The sequence below is a fragment of the Heterodontus francisci genome, chromosome 38 (assembly GCF_036365525.1).
Source record: "Heterodontus francisci isolate sHetFra1 chromosome 38, sHetFra1.hap1, whole genome shotgun sequence".
In the NCBI taxonomy this organism is placed as follows: domain Eukaryota; kingdom Metazoa; phylum Chordata; class Chondrichthyes; order Heterodontiformes; family Heterodontidae; genus Heterodontus; species Heterodontus francisci.
Window position 1 is genome coordinate 32391673 of NC_090408.1, and position 17978 is coordinate 32409650.

Sequence of the window (17978 nt, forward strand, 5' to 3'; positions counted from 1 at the left end):
ACAGGGACTGGGAAAGCTTAAGAGTTGGAAATGATGCTCAAATACTTTCTCTACATTGGTTAAATATTCAGTGAGCCACAGCAGATGAAGAATATTTGAAGGGTGTTTCAACACATTCACAGAGCAGGAGCCACATCAATCCACCGACAGAAGCCTTCTGATTGAGGACTCAAGGAGGAGGAGGAAAGGAAAAAGAAAATTTCAAAAATAACCCAAATATCTTTGTTCAGGGCTGGGACATAAGTTCTACAAATGGAAACGTATTCTATTAGACCATTTAACTTTGGCGCTGTTTTATATTAAATAATTTGTTGAGGTCAAACTAAGGTTTCTCAGCTTTTCAGCAGCAACAGATTCAGCTGGAGTATTTGAAGCCTGAAATTACAAGCTGTGCTATCAACTTTCGAGGGCCTCAATTTTTACTTCTTCAACTTAAGGGATGGTGCAAGTCACTTGAGCTGATTACTAAAGATGGTTTGAACCAAAATTAACATTCCCAACCAGATACTAATGGCTCACCTACATACTGGCACATGGTTGGTGAAGAGCCCAAGTCCAACAAAGTAAGAAAGACTTGCATTTATATAGTGCCTTTCACTACTACCAGATGTCCCAAAGCACTTTACAGCCAATAACGTACTTTTGAAGTGCAGTCACAGTTGTAATGTAGGAAACACAGCAGCTAGTTTGTGCACAGCAAGGTCCCACAAACAGTAATGTGATAATGACCAATTATGTGGTTTTGTGATGTTGATTGAGGGTTAAATATTGGCCAGGACACCAGGCAGAACTCCCCTGTTCTTCTTCAAAATAATGTCATGGGATCTTTTATGCCCACCTGAGACAGCAGACAGAGCCTAGGTTTAACATCTCATCTGAAAGATGGCACCTCTGGCATTGCAGCACTCCCCCAGTACTGCACTGGAGTGTCAGCCTAGATTGTTGTGCTCAAGTCCTGGAGTGGGACTTCTTAAAGTTGACTTCTCTCCAGAAGAGCTTCCTCAGGGTTTTACCTGGAAGGCAAACCTCACCTCACCTTTGGGCAAACACCCAACTCTTGAGGCTGAAATACTAAGCCCTGTGATCCACTGCTGGAAGTGTGATGGGACTTGACTTTCTCTCACCCGATGGTGGGGCCAGCTCATTAGAATATTGATGGACTGGACAAAGGATGTCAGTGCTAACAGCAATGGATGCACTGTGACTGAGAGGCCCAGAAAATATCTGCAGGGATGGTGGCCAGAGGAAGTACTTGTATTGGGATAGCTGTAGCATTTAAAGCTGGACTACTCTCAAAGTAGAACAGGCATTTAAGAAGTTGAAGACATGACTCCAACAGGAACAAGTGACAAACTTTCCAGTGATTGATATAAATATTCCTCCTATTCAAATTGGCCTCACAGGTTGCGAGTGGCAATTCCTTAACCTCCAAGTGTCCTCTCTAATGTTGGTTCATATCCTTCTATCCATGAAGGATGGACATGCAGCAAACAATCCATTTAAGTGGGGTGTATTCTCTTGGTGCACCTTTGTTGATGGTTGTGAAGGCCAGTCCTTGAGAGGCAGGTGACATTGTGAGTTGTTGTTTTTGATGTTGGCACCTGTTGCCAAGCTGTTGTCGCAACTGGTCATCATGGTAGTGCCCACTAGTCACAGGATGTGGCGCCATTTCCCTCTGTTGCCAGCTAGTGATTTCCGTGTGTGATAGTCAACATTTAGAGCCTTCATGTCACACTTGCAAGCATCCTTGAAGCGGAGCTTTGGGCGCCCCACTGGTCGTCTGGCCCCGGCTACCTCACCATACAGAAGGTCCTTGGGTATGCGACCATCTTCCATCATGTGGATGTGTCCAATCCACCAAAGCCAACTCTGTTTGATTAGTGCCAACACATTTGGGAGCTCTGCCTTTGAGAGGAATGTCACATTTGTGATTTTGTCCTGCCAGAATATACCAACAATGAGCCGCAGAAAGAGAAGATGGAAATTATTAAGCTTCTTTTCCTGATAGTGGTAAATCGCCCATGTTACACAGCCATACGAACATACGAATTAGAAGCAGGAGTAGGTCACTCGATCCCTCAAGCCTGCTCCGCCATTCAATAAGTTCATGGCTGAACTGATTACTCCACATTTCCACCTACCCCTGATAAACCTTCCAACCCCTTGCTTATCAAGAATCTATCTACCTCTGCCTTAAAAATATTCAAAGACTCTGCTTCCACTGCCTTTTGAGGAAGAGAATTCCAAAGACTCACGACCCTCTGAGAGAAAAAAATTCTCCTCACCTCTGTCTTAAATGGGCAACCTCTTATTTTTAAACAGTGACCCCCAGTTCAAGATTCTCCCACAAGGGGAAACATTCTTTCCACATCCACCCTGTCAAGACCCCTCAGGATCTTAAATGTTTCAATCAAGTCGCCTCTTACTCTTCTAAATTCCAGCGGATTCAAGCATAGCCTGTCCAATCTTTCCTTGTAAGACAGGCCACCCATTCCAGGTATTATTCTAGTAAACCTTCTCCGTACTGCCTCCAACACATTTACATCTTTCATTAAATAAGGAGACCAGTACTGTATACAGTAGTCCAGATGTGGTCTCACCAATGCCCTGTATAGCTGAAGCATAACCTCCCTACTTTTGTATTCAATTCCCCATACAGCAAGGTGCTGAGAGCATAGGCCTTATAAACCATGAGCTTGATCCTAAGGGTCAGCTTGGTGTTATCCCATGCATGTTTTGCAAGATAGCCAAAGATAGTAGCTGCTTTCCCTATGTGTGTATTGAGCTCTGCATCAAGGGACAGATTGTCTGTCACCGTGGACCCAAGGTAGCAGAATCTGCTAACCACTTCCAGTGGAGTGTTATTTCGTGTGATCAGGGCAGAGGTGCAACACGTTGCCCCATGACCATGGTTTTCTTGACGTTTATAGTCAAGAAGAACAAGCTACAGGCATGGGAGAGACATTCCATGAGTCGTAGGCGGCACAGTGGCGGAGTGGTTAGCATCGCAGCCTCACAGCTCCAGGGACCCGGGTTCGATTCCGGGTACTGCCTGTGTGGAGTTTGCAAGTTCTCCCTGTGTCTGCGTGGGTTTTCTCCGGGTGCTCCGGTTTCCTCCCACAAGCCAAAAGACTTGCAGGTTGATAGGTAAATTGGCCATTATAAATTGTCACTAGTATGGGTAGGTGGTAGGGAAATATAGGGACAGGTGGGGATGTTTGGTAGGAATATGGGATCAGTGTAGGATCAGTATAAAATGGGAGGTTGATGTTCGGCACAGACTCGGTGGGCCGAAGGGCCTGTTTCAGTGCTGTATCTCTAATCTAATCTAATCTAATCTTTGTAGTTGACCTCTCTCATGTAAGACAAGAATTAATGACTGCAAAAAAACAGCACAGGTAAATGTTATGGCTGCAAGCTTATGTCAATATATATTTTGTATATTTCAGACAGTAGGCCTACATTTACCTTAAAATTCACAAATCTTCAGTTTAATTGATACAGCATCCTGAAATGCCTATTTGAAGCCTCACTATCTCTATGGGAATGGCATAAAAAGGGATGAGAATTCTTAAAGAATTATCAAATTTCACACATTCTGACAATGAGTATTCTTTCAACACAAAGGAAAAGATTGTGTATAGTTCTTGAGAAAGACAGGCAAATCCTAACAACTCAGTCAGCTAATGCTGTAAGGGATGGAGATGTGGAAGGGCTGGGACCCACAGATGGTTTGTGCTGACCAAGTACCAATGGTCAAAGATTGGAAATGATTCCTTTGCTTTGAGGCTTATAATTTGAGGAGATGTCTGCACAAGTCAAGAGGAAGAAAAAGCAGCAGCAAGAAAGTCATAGCAGTTCACATTCTTATCTTCACAGAAGCCAGAAGGAGGATGTCGGAGAGAGAGAGAGAGAGAGAGAGAGAAAAGAGAGGAGGAGAGAAGAGAGAAGAGAGAGAAGGAAGACAATGCCATATCCTTCAACATCTGCCACTGCTAACAGAAATCAAGCCACTCCATCAAGAATCCTGGCACTTGCACTCACAAGCCAGGTTACCTTAATATGATACAAATATTCTTTGTAAGGAATTCACAAGATACCAGAGGATGAGGTATTGGAGTTGGAGCACAACATATCTGAGTGGAGCTTTGAAAATGCCACATCCTGGCTGTTGTGCATTTGGATTAAGGGCCCCGCCATGAAAAGATGAAATTATCAGAACCAAATGAAGGCACTGCAAAACATCTCCAAAGATGTGCAGCATTTGGCATGGAATTGCAACAGAATCTAATGCCATCCTGGCAATAGCATAGAGGATTTCTGTACAATACAGATCATCCTGGAGTGGGTAGCAGTTCCATATGCCCTACAGAACACACAAGCCTCCTGACACATAGGGCTGGATTTTACGAAAAGGTGGGTAATCCCGCTGCCGGCACTGAAAGTGGGTCCTGAGCCCAATTAGAGGGCCAGCAGCTGAGCAGCGCCACTGCTGAGGCTGCAGGGTGAAGGAGAGGGGACCTCCATGTTGAGGCATCCTCAAAGGGCAGGGAAGATTTACTTTAAATGTGCCGGGGCCAAGCAGGCAGGCCCTGGCGATCGGGTGGGGGTAGGGGATGGTGGAGGGGGTGGGGGTGTGAGTGTGGAGGGTGAACCCTCCAGCAGTGGCGTTGCAGCAACGGGGGCAGTTGCTGGGGGGCTCCTCCGTGGGCCATGGAGCGGCCATAAAAGAAGATCCCCGCTCCTATCGGGAACCCACTGGAAGACTGCCTGAATAGACCTGGTGGTTTCCCCACATGGCAGGAGCCTGTCCCACCAGTGGTAAAATGCCGGTGGGGCTGGATAGTAGCCACTAATTGGCCATTTAATTAAATTAATTGGCTGCCCACCTCCGGTCAATGAGTGATTGTGCCGCTGCTGTTCCCACTTCTGTGAATATGCCGTGGTGGTAGGAAAACATCAGGCTTCCCTCCTGCGCCTTCCTCCGCCATTTTACCAGCCCTCCCACCTCCTAGCCCAGAGAGCTGGTAAAATTCTGGCCATAGATCCACAGTTACATTGAGGAATGATCCTTATTAGTGTTTGGGTAGCTGCAGAAGGTTCCAGATCTCATGCCAGGCTTTCTGAGTTGCCCGATGTTCATCCTCTTTTACCTCCTCCAACAAATATAATCATGACAGGGGTAATCTCCATTGTTGAAAACATTTTGCATTTTCCGTTCGCTTTAAAAATAAACAGTCTTGAGAACAACTTCTGAACGAAGCTGGGATCCTACCAAATAAAGTGCAAAATACTTTCCAAAAATACCATTCTAAAGTAAAGTAATGCATCTCTATTTAACAGCACGAAAACCCCCACAGTAATTCACCTTTAATATTCCAGTATCAGATAATTCCTCAATCTTCTTTACTCAATTGTTTTCAGTCAAGTTTAAGTTGAGGGTAACATAGAAGGGTAATGTAGCAGGGATAACACAGAGCGAGTAAGACAGTATGTTGCTGCATAAAAAGGCTTCATTCTCTGCAACTGCACAAGAGCCCTCCTACCATAAATCACATGTCTGTGCTTCCCTGCCTGCCCCCACAACAGTGCAAGCATCTCCCCTGTGTCCCTTCAATGTACATGCTAACCCATTTTAATCAGAAAATGACATTTATTGCTCACAAATGTGCTGAGTATCTGTCAGCCAGGAGAAGGCAATGGCTGGAATCCGACAGTCTGCATCACAATCCAAATGCACTGCTTGTGTAGGTATTAAAGCAAAGACACAGCACACCCCTTGAAGGGTTAATAGGGCTTAGTTTGTAATTCCCAGTGAGGTTCTGCTGATGGTCAATGAAGACTGGATCATGATAGTATGTTGTAATGTATGACTGCATGGGTGCAGCAGTCACTACGGAAAATTATACAACTAATTTCACTTTAATGAACTAGTTTGTGGGTTATGTTCATAAATTTTCCAGAAAGCAATCTCGTTTCTCCCCCCTCCATTTCCGAGGCTGAGAGATCCATTTAATCTTTTTTTAATTAACTCTGTTTACTGAAATGTAAATGTGAGAGGAAATGTTCTGCTTGCTGCATGTGTGGCAGTAAATAAAATAAGAGGTGATGAATTGGTGGGTGAATTGTCGAGTCTGACACCAATCCAAGGCATCCCCAACAACTCATTTATATCGTCATTTTCAAATGGATCTCCTGACTACGACTGAAACCCAATTAAGACCAACTAGGTTAGATACGTAATAAAAAATGCTCTTTTACAAGATGGATTACTTGGTGAACGATGAGATTTCAAACATGTGCTGCTGTCTTTTGATGAAATGAGGTAGCTGATTGACATCACTTGGCAGGTAAAGTACTGGAAATGTCACTGTGGAAAGGATCACAGGCCCAGATAAAGAGTTGGTTTAGAAATCTGCAGGGACCACGGATCCAGATTGCAGCCAGAATGAATGGGTAATGTGATACATGGTCAATTCTTACAAATAGGAGTGAGTGGAAAGCAAATCAGATCATTAGAAAAACAAATAGCAGGAAAAGGAACAGCCAAGAGGCAAGTCGGGATAAATGGGTCTTTTTCTGGTTGGCAAGATGGAACTAGTGGGCTGCCACAGGGTTCGGTCCTTGGGCTCCAACTATTTACAATCTATATTAATGACTTGGATGCAGGGATAGAAGGTACTACAGCCAAATTTGCAGGTAACACTAAAATAGGTGGGATAGTAAGTTCCAATAAAGAAATAAGAAATTTAGAAATGGATATGGATATGTTAGGTGAATGGAACAAAATTTGGCAGATGGAGTTTAACGTGGATAAGTGTGAGGTTATCCATTTTGGTCGGAAGAACAGAAAGGCAAATTATCATCTAAATGGAGAGAAACTTCAGAGTGCTTCGGTGCAGGAGTGATCTGGGTGTCCTCGTGCATGAATCACAGAAAACTAGTATGCAGGTGCAGCAGGTAATAAGGAAGGCAAATGGAATTCTGGGATTTATTGCTAAAGGAATAGAGTATAAAAGCAGGGAAGTGTTGCTGCAACTGTACAAGGCATTAGTGAGACCGCACCTGAAGTATTGCCGACAGTTTTGGTCCCCTTACTTGAGGAGGGATGTAGTTGCATTGGAAGCAGTTCAGAGGAGGTTCACGGACACTATCTAATTCCTCTAAGCGAAAGCATTTGAGCCAGAGCATGGAGTAAGAGCAAATGATGTCTGGCTTGAGATTATCGGGATTGCGGCAGAAGAACAAGGGCAGATTATTGGTCCACGATCTCATTAGGGAGGTGTACCCTCGACATCGACTACCTCCCTTAAGTTCACCTTAAACAGCAACAGCGTCAATGAGTAATGCTGGGCCTCTCCTGCTGCCAGCTCATATCACAAGCCCTCCCATGTAGTGTTGTAGTGTTTTGAAATTGCATTGTACATTGTGTACTCTAAAGGCTACAGTAGAATGCACATGCTTATCACCTCCCACTCTCAACATTAGGTTTCAATGGATCACTCTACTATTTATCACCATCTTAGGGTCACATAGCCAGCTTCATAATCCAACACAAAGATCTGATCATCTGAAACCAAAGCTGACACTAAATTTGCTTCTGCATCAATGCTACCACACCCTTCTGCAACCCAACAGCAGTCATCAGAAAACCTCACCAGGAATACCCCACAGATGAATGTAGAGGGTATTGGTTTGACTGGGAAATGCCAACGAGCTGGTAATGGATTTGTTCTGTTCTTCTGGATCAGAACTGCAAAGTCAAATAGCAGCTGTGGAACCAATTTGTAAAAGAAAACAGGGAGTGGTGGCATGCCCTCAGGCAAGCATGAGAGAATGGTGCCCCCCTACCCCAGTACCCCACCAGGCATCCACCTGCTGGTCTCTGATGCGACTGAACTGATGTCAACTGGCAGAGATGCAGAGAACAGTTCCATCACAGGATGTGTCTATGCTTCTGAAATCACAGTGGACTGATGTTCCTTGTGCTACACACAGCTCTGAGGTGTCGATCCCAGCTGCAGGTAACATATGCATTGCACACAAGCCATTTTCAAGTCCGTTACTCAAAAAAAATACACTTAGAACATTTGCCTTCTAATGTCAGACATATGCTGTAATAAACCTGCAATTTTCATTCTCAATCACTATTCATTTTGTAGCTTTCTGCTGTCAGCTGTGAAGGTGTGCTGTTGGTTTATGGCAATAATCATGTCCAACATTGTTTCACATCTTGTTAAACGATCAAAGATTGTCACACAGAACAATGCTTTAAAGCGGCATCACTTTAGAACACTGACAGCCATGCTGAAACAGGCTATGAAGGACATTTTTTTTGTTATTATATATCCCATATTATTTATGTATGATGTGAGTACATAGTGACAGATTTATTCCCACCTAGAGTGAATTTAGTGGAGGCTGCAGACAGGATGAGCCCAGATCAACAGTCTCAACATTCGATAGTGGGTCTGCTCATTTATAAAATGACAAGAGGGACAGTTAGCAACCAAATATTGGCGGTGATGGAACTGTTCTCTGCATCTCTGCTACCTGACATCATTTCAGTCACATCAGAGACCAGCAGGTGGATGCCTGGTGGGGTACTGGGGTAGGGGAGGGGGGGCACCATTCTCTCATGCTTGCCTGAGGGCATGCCACCACTCTCTGTTTTCTTTTGCAAATTGGTTCCACAGCTGCTATTTGAATTTGCAGTTCTGATCCAGAACAGAACATATCCCAGCCTGATATTGGAGCGCAACAACCTGGAAGGCTGCATGCCCGGTCTGTGAGTTCTATGATCATAGCAGGGGTGCTACAATTGGACTCAGTACCTCTGGGTTAGGAAAGCAAAAAAAAAAATTAAGATCAGCTCCTGAAATGTTGGAAATGTCGGGATGGGACTCAGCTATGCTTCCACCCACAGCTGAATATCCCCCTGGTGTTCACTGTCTGGCTTCATACAGGAAGAACAGCCTCTTGGGTGAGTTGCTGAAAGCTGTCCAGCCACCTCTGGAATTGAGTTGATGCCATCAGAATAGGGAAGAGAAAACTGGGAGAATTTAAAAGACTCAAAGGATGAGCTTATTGGTGCAGAACTGCACTGCTAGGGACCAGAGATCTTTCAAATCTGAGTCTAAACATCAAAGATGCATTTAGCCCCTGTCGTACCCTGAGACTTGTCTATCAGAAAAGAGCCTCCTGGTTGGGAAAAGAAGCCTGAACCTTATGCCACTTCTCAAAAACACTTTAATCAGCCCCTTAATGCCTGCTCAACCTCCATCTGTCTACTTCCTGTCAGATTGTTCTTCCAAACTATTTATTCATATTTTGTTTGAGCAAAGACAACTCAAGATTGGATATAAGAGGGTTTACAGCAGGTGCAGGTGAATGGGTGCTACAAGAGGAACACTGGCAGTGTTCTATATCAACAAATAATGCACATCACATGCAGCTTTATATTCATCAAATCACTGTATTGTATAAATTCAGCACTAAAATCATCATTCAATATGACTTCTGAAATGCCTGCTCCAGTGCCAAGAGGAAATCGCAACACGGCCACTGTCCATTACATGGGGAATGATAGCATGACCATCGCTCACTACTGCACCAATAGGGCACCTTGGACCCTGTCCCCCTACAATATTTGAAAGCAATGACTATACACAGTCCAGATAGCCTTGCTGCACTGTTCCTTTTACCATGTCCATTTGCTGGTTGTCAGAAAGAACCCCAGTTCCCGGCAGGGTTGATGCCTTTTTCTGAGAGTAGGGCTATTTATTTTAGTCGTGCCCAGCCCAATGGCAGCCACTTAAATAATGGGCAACAAGGCATCAGAAATCGTTACTGTCCTATCCCCTTTAAACAGGGTTGTACAACACAGCTAAAATTATTTTTAAAACATATTTCTGTCAGTGCTAAACTGTTCTTACACCATAAGACAAGGTGCAAAATATTTAAAAGCCTGAGCCCTAACTTATTGCTGAATCCATTATTAGCCAGAGCTGTGATGTGAAAAACAATACATCTACGTGACACTCATCTGAATTTCATGGATGTTCTTCCATTATTCTGACCATCTATTTACTGAGGGTAACAATGTTTCACATTAGATCCTCCTTTGATGTAAATAAGTGGCTCATTCTGAATTAACAAGGTTGGTCTGAAACTGATGAATAACTCACGTCATTGATATAGCACTGGAAAAGTGATCTAACAAACGTGGGGCACAGATGTATAAATGGACACTACCGGCAGAGTTGGTGCGCATCACAGACTCTCCACCAGAGTGGGTCCACATCACGAGAAGCTCCTTATTCCCCTTATTGCAACAATAATTCAACATTTAAGTGCTGAGAGTGGGCTGGTCAAGTCATTTTCTAAGCAACTAATACATTTTATTTCTAAGGTTCAAGCATTTTCTAATATTGAAGATTACTCTCCAAGGAACAATCCTGTCCCTGATTCACAAAAGGATCACTTACAGTGATCGAATGGGGTGAGAGAGATTCACCACCATGTTAGCAAGTTTGTGCAATCAAATCTGAAGGAACAGAACTATGTCTGATATATAGGAGTAAAGTAATTCAGTCCCATACTGCTGCACAGAGCCAGACCCACATTCTACCCATCCATTTCATCTCCTTTATCCTGGACACTACCCACACATTTTAATCCCAAGCGAAGAGGGCAGCACAGTGGCACAGTGGTTAGCACCGCAGCCTCACAGCTCCAGTGACCCGGGTTCTGTTCTGGATACTGCCTGTGAGGAATTTACAAATTCTCCCTATGACCGTGTGGGTTTCTGCCGGGTGCTCCGGTTTCCTCCTGCAGCCAAAGACTTACAGGTTGACAGGTAAATTGGTCATTGTAAGTCGCCCCTAGTATAGGTAGGTGAATGGTGGGGATGTGGTAGAGAATATGGGATTAATGTAGGATTAGTATAAATGGGTGGTTGTTGGTCGGCACAGACTCGGTGGGCCAAAGGGCCTGTTTCAGTGCTGTATCTCTAAATAAGATCCACCAATGTATTTTGTAAGCTCAAAGCTAGTTGATCAAAAGTGCACAATATTTCCTATATGTCCACGTATATTATTTAGCCCTGGCTGATGTGTTTCCACAGGCAACATTTCCAGGATCATCATTGCCATTGAGGTCTATGGAATATTAGATCATCTTCATCAATCCCAAAAGCCCTGCCCTCAGCCAGATATTTATCATATCTGGAGGGGAGGGGGGAATGATCTCTTCTTTGCTCTTGGACCTCCACCCCCACTTCACTGTTCTGAGTCAAAGTTAAATAAAATATTTCACTGCTGAAATTTCCTGTCTGTCGGTTTTCATTCTTTAAGCAGAAGCAGATGCATCTTCAGCCAGTTTCATGCAGAGGGCAAGGTAAATCTTAAGGCAATACACTGCTACAGCGCCATCACATCTCTCCGATAAGTCACATTTATGTTTGAAGATTATCATCGAGAAGGCAGAAGAGTAACAAACCATCACATTACAGTGAAGACAAGATGCACTTTGATTCAATGGTGGCAATTAAATCTAAATACCAGTATTCAAACATAGTCAATTAGCATGGCCCATTATATCAACTACTCGAACTATCCCTATATTATGCACAGTCAAGTGTGAGCACAGCTTAAATGTCAAATGCAACATTAGGAGCTGCATGAAGATTTAAATCCAGTATTGTAGCAGTATGTCACCTTAGTTCAGTGACTCCAAAAGGACAGAGGCAGATACTGGCGCAGACATTAGTGCACCCTTGCGATTAAGGTAGTGTCCATTTATGAAGCTATGTCTTCAGGGACAGGCAGTCAGTCATTCTTCAAAGTTTGCCTTACTGTGAGTAGGACAATGAGCAGCAACAATTCAGAATGCATAATGCGGAGACACAGTTCTGTTGATCTTGGGCCAGTGTACTGCTACATGTAAGAGGTGTTTCTATTTTCCTTATACGCCATCAGAAATCTGAAGTTTCTGGACAAGAGCTTCCTGCCCCTTCCTTCACCTGTGCTCGTATTGGACAACAACAGTAGCAACTTATATTTAAATTTCATCTTCACTATAGATAAACATCCCAAGGTACCTCACAGAGGTATAGGAAAACAAAAGCCAAGACAAAGAAAAGAGGTTTAGGAGAAGTGGCCTAAAGTTTGCTCAAAGAGTTAGGTTTCAAGGAGCATCTTGAGGGGTATAGGAAAACAATTCCAGAGCTTGGGATCCAGCCCTATGAAGATGTGGCTACCAATGGAGGGGTGAAGCAAAGGGGGATTATGCAAGAGGGTGGAGTAAGAGAAACAGGGAGGTTGATGGAGTGGGAGTTGCATGGCAGGAGGAGGTTCCAGAAACAGGGAACATACGAGGTCATGGAGAGGTTCAAACACAAGATAGGGATTTTATACATAAGGGGTTAGGAAACTGCAGCTAATGAACATTCCAATCAGTTGGGAACAAACCTTGTGGATCCAACTTAAGACTAGCTTTTAACACTGTCAGAATATAATGTACAGGACCAAAAGCGACCAGTAGAATCCACATGGCTAGTCTCAACGATCAAAAAAAAAACCTCATATCTTTTATATCCCTCAATGTACTGTTATGGATGCTGGATCTTGTAACATGATTAGGTTTTAAAGATAGTGATTTTTAAAAGTTCAGGATGGAGTCCAGGAGGTCAGCTGACCTCACCTCCATGCTGCAAAACGTTACCAGGACAACTGGGGGAGCAGATCAAAGACTGTTTTCGAAAGAACAGGGACTACAACACTAACACCTGAAGAACAATGGGTTTCTTCCTCCCAGACGTTTGGGTTGTAAACAAGGAGTCAGCCATTGAGAACATGCAGACAAACAGGCAGGTGGTAACACCTGGGGGCAATGGAAAGGCTGAGTAGCTTTATGAAACCAGGCTTCTGGTCTTTGCATTTTGGAGAAGAACAATACACTATTGAATTCTAGGACCAAATAAATTTGACAGAATATTTGGAGGAAAACAGACTGTAAGGAATGAACTATCACGTTGTGGCCTCAAGCAGGCTGTAAAGCAAATGTGCATTGCATGTAAAATGGAATGGAAGGGTTGTGAGGCAACTCACTACTGAAGGAAACTGATTTCCTTTGCACGTTCTGGAATGTCAAATGTATTTTTTTTTACAGATTTTTATGAATAAAGTATATTTTTGGAAAACAAAAAGCAGGCTGTAAGAAGGGAACCCATTAGCAGTGGCAGCCTCGCAGAGAAGACTCCAGCAATGGCAGCTGGAGAGAGAATACCTGCTCTCTGAGGAATAACAGCGACAGGCTGTGGAGATTTGAACCTGTTTTGAGAATTGAAGCTTGTGGAGGAGCGAAGGGCCCACAGGATCATCAGAAATCACATTGTCCACAGACGTCCAGGGCGGAAGTGCTTGGAGAAGGAAGTGGAGAAAATATTGATTTTTGAAAAGTCTGGGAGATCAAACTCATTGCAACTGGGAGGCTTTTGGGACTTTTAACCACAAAAGGTTTTGTCATCAAAAAGGACTGTGTAATGTATAAGTGTTTCCAAATTGTAGTGTGAAGTCAGTAGTTTTATTTTGTCTAACTCTTGTACAGTAAAGTGTTTTGTTTAAAGGATGAAATCTTGTGGCGTAATTCTTTCAGTAATAACTGGGAATTTGACTTTCTCTTTTTCAAAGTTAACGGGGCCTAATGGAATCGTAACAGTACAATGAACAATGTGCCGTGGTCAAAACACATCAGTGACAATAAAGTCTGAGGTAAAAGCTGTCATCAACTCCAATCTTGCACAAAGTGCGCTTAATGATGTACATAAAAATAGATAGTAAATTATAGTGCTTTGTGATGCTTTTTGTTAGAAAACTTTCAGATTTTGACCAAGAGTTAAATACAGAGATGGAACGTGGTTCTTGTGCCTTTCAGTTTATACAAAAATTGGACTCATTAAAAGGCTCACTGGTCATGAGGCCTTTTATTAATTTTTCTTTTAACACTCATCTAACGCAGTTTTAGATAACGAGTTGGTCACAAGCTTGCTAAATAACCAGTTGATCTCCTGTGATGGTGCCCAAGGCACTGAAGCTACACCAGAAGGAGGCAGGGGAGTTTGCACTGTCAAGAGTGGCCTGTTGTGTGACAGCACTGTGAAGGAAAGGGAGAGCAGAAAGTTAATGAGTGGAACATGGAGGTGGGGAGTGGAGTATGGGGCAGGGAAGAATGGTGGGAGCCGGGTATGGAGGCAGGGAGAGTGGTAGGAGCAGAGACTGGAGCAGTGGGGAAATGGGGTCATTCTTAAAACTAGAGCAAGAGATGGAAGCAGCAGAACCAGTGCCACAGCATTGGGAGAAGGAAGGGAGGGGAGCAAAGCTAAAGCACTCACAAGAAGTAGAAGTTAAAGGTGAGTTTTAGAGTTAACATGTTGTTACGAACAGGTGAGAAAGAGGTCTAGAGGTACCTTTCAGCATTCACCAGTTCTTACTGTAACAGGGTTTTATTTTTAAACACACTGTATTTTTAGCTCCCCTTTGGTGAATCCTGGTTCACCGCTTTCCAATTATATGGTAAAGAAACAACCACGAACAGACTTTCTTAGGTTTAAAGCAGAAAGGTGAAATTTTATTAAACTTAAACTCTAATTTGGTTGATACCTACGGATGCATGACGTGCCCACGCTAGCATGCAGACACAATACACACATGCAAATAGACAGAAAAGAGCAGAGGAAAGATAAAGTGGAAAAGTTTGAGGCAATATCTGAAGAGTTTGTTTCAGTTCTTTGAGCTCACTGTAGAGTCCTTTTGTAGGTAGATCTTGCTTTTCGCTGGGGCCCAGTATTCTTCTTAAACCTTGTTCACTGTAGGAGACATTTCTCTCTTGGGGTTCAAGTGTCTTCAGTGGGTTTCAGTTCCATGAGAAAGAGATGGGAGCAGACAGGCAGACGGGAGGTCTTCTTCAGTCCGGGAGCATTATGTTTTCTGCCAGTTCAAACACTGTCTCGACAACGTAAAACACCCCAAGTTGGCCAGCAGAGTGGTCACGTGACCGACTGGTTTAACCAGGTCTGTTCTGTGTATTGTATGGGACCAGGGGATAGCTCCTTTGTTCCAAAACTGTCTGCTAATATGCAAAAATGTCTTTCTGGCCAGGGGCCTACCAATTCCTTGTAACAGGCCATCTCTTCTTCCCAGCAACAATTTGAAATTTAATGTCCATGTGGTGAAATTAATATGCCTCATTCTTGGCAGGTGGGGGCCTGTATGACAATGTGCTTTATAGGCTGAGTAAAATTCCCAAAGCAAAATACTAATGGAGGGGGGAAACGGAAATACAATGCAGCTGAAAACAGATGGAAATATCATTCCAACAATCTGATTGGTCGATAATATCAAATGGATAGCATGGACTGATGTTGGGATTTCATTGGTGTTTGATGTCAAATTGCTAACATTGACCAAACAGCCATATTAGAAGCCCACTACAATATTACAGATCAAAGATTTACTAGGAATCGGTAGTGCTATGTTCAGATGAATGCTTGAACAGGTTATGTGGCGTGGTTTAAATAGTTGAAATGCAAAGGCAAATTCAGCAAAACTGAAATTACAGCATGGAGTCTTGCTACATAGAAGTTCAAATCAGTGACAGAGCTGGAAAATTGTGTTCTTACATAATGGGGCTCTGTAGTAGGAACTCAAGGTTACTGAACAAACACTACAGCATGGAAACAATTGTGATTGGCCCACCTTCCATTTCAGTATTCAATGGCATTGCTGCACCAGTAACAATTTCCAGACTTTTCCTTTCATCTCTCATCTCCTCACCACCTATGGCATTAAGGATGATATTTACCGTAACAGCACCAAAAAAACAAAACTGATCCATTCAAGATATATGCCTGTCTGATCCAGACGAAGAATCCTGATGGAACACTCCTCATGTGAATAATTCCAACCAATGGACCAAACTACCATTCATCAACAAACAATTATTTGCTATGAGATTTGAGACCTCTATACTGTCAAGCTTTGATCTTAATTCACAGAAATGCTAATTTAAGCAAAACCAGAATAAAAAAAATCTCCATTGCTTCACCAGTTCTATCTATTCGTTGATCAGAACTTTATCTGTTGATCATCTTTTAGCCAAAAGATTGTCGTTTTCAGTTTGTCCATTAAATCCCGACAGTTCATTCATCCTCTGATGGACAACAATACCTTCAACATATTCCCTTCACAAGCTCACCCCCTCCCTTCCCCTGCCAAATAAAACAGCACAGCAACATTGCAAAATCATGAGAATGAGCAGCCGAGGCACGTCAGTATCATTACTCACCCTTCATTCCAAATTTGGAACGCCGTCCATATTTGTTAATCATTATGAACAAGACGAGCAGGAGGACACAGGCAAATGCCGCGAGTCCAACAGCGATGGAGACCTGAGGGGGAGGCAAAGCAGAGCATCAGATAGGGCGTCTCTGGAATTCAAAGTACTCTGGCCTCACCATCACCAGGCACTCTTTAATGTGTCTTTAATGAGCAGCAGTCTGGTTTCTCTTTTATTCCTTTGAAGTATCAACCTATCAAATATTCATGAAACAAAGTCCAATTAAAAGGACATTTTTAATTAACATGATGTTACACCAACAAAGAGTATATACACGATCTGTACCCCAAAACAGGAAATATACAGTCTGCACCCCAGCATGGGGAATATACACAGTTCAGTTTTCTCCCCCTGACTTGGACATGTGTTCATTCTAAGAGGGGATTCTTGCTTGGGAGAGGACAGGTGTAATGTGGCAAAGCTCAGTTTTATAGTGCATAGTCCAAGTTGCACTCAGGTGGAAGATTTGCATGTACATCATTTAAAAATTATTTATAAAGTTTAGTTTAGTTTGTTACAGTCTTTATTATTTTATTGACCAGAGCCATTAGGTGGAAGGATATCCATTGTAAATATCAGTTTATAAACATCAGGAAAGACTGAATAGAAAGGGTTCTTTCCTCTAGAAAAGAGAAGGCTGAGTGGTGACCTAATAAAATTATGAACAGCTTTGATAGGGTAGAAGTAGAATGAATGATTCCACTTGCGGGGGAGTCCAAATATAAGATAGTCACAAATAAATCTAATATGAAATTCAGGAGAAACAGCATGGTTAGAATGTGGAACTCACTACCACACAGAGTAGATGAGGTGAACGGCATTGATGCAAGTATGGGAAAACTGGATAAATACACGGGGCAGAAAAGAATAGAAGGATATGCTGATAGAATTAGATGAAGTAGGGTAGGAGGAGGCTCATATGGAAAGTAAACACTAGCATAGACCAGTTGGGCCAAAACGTCTGCTTGTGCAGGGTAAAGTCTAATTACTTCCCTCTAAATATATAACCATTTATAGAACTTACTTATTCACTTGTTCAACTTTTGTAGTATGAACTTGCTAACATTATCGGTCATGTGATATTTTATTGCATTAGAAAAATTGGAGTCAATATGCTAAGTCTAGTAACTAAATGCATTTTCTACACAAAGTTTGTGTTACAATTCCTAGGCACATTTTTTTTTAAATTCTTTCATGGGATGTGGGCATCGCTGGCAAGGCCAGCATTTGTTACCCATCCCCAATTGCCCTTGACAACTGATTAGCTTGCTGGGCCATTTCAGAGGGCAGTTAAGAGCCAAACACATTGCTGTGCGCCTGGAGTCACATGTAGGTCAGATCAGGTAAGGACATCAGATTTCCTTCCCTGAAGGACATAAGTGAACCAGATGGGTTTTTTTTTTACAACAATCGATGATAGTTTTATGACACCATTGCTCATTTATCTAGATCTCAAAGTAAGAATAGACAATCTTGAAGGTGTGGTAAGTTGGAACTTAAAGATGAGAGTGATTTAAGATGCAAGACTTGAAACAATTTAGAATATGAATGTTAGAAAAGACCTAAAAACATAACATGCATAA

General features: G+C 42.8%; 1 protein-coding gene across 1 annotated transcript in view; it reads right to left on the reverse strand.

Annotated features, from left to right (window-relative positions):
• The window catches only part of LOC137352504 (NT-3 growth factor receptor-like), a 603448-nt gene that overhangs the window by 245536 nt on the left and 339934 nt on the right, over positions 1–17978 (reverse strand). Inside the window, exon 11 of the mRNA XM_068018049.1 lies at positions 16345–16447. Within this exon, the coding sequence (XP_067874150.1) occupies positions 16345–16447 (103 nt within the window). The remainder of the gene's footprint in view (positions 1–16344; positions 16448–17978) is intronic.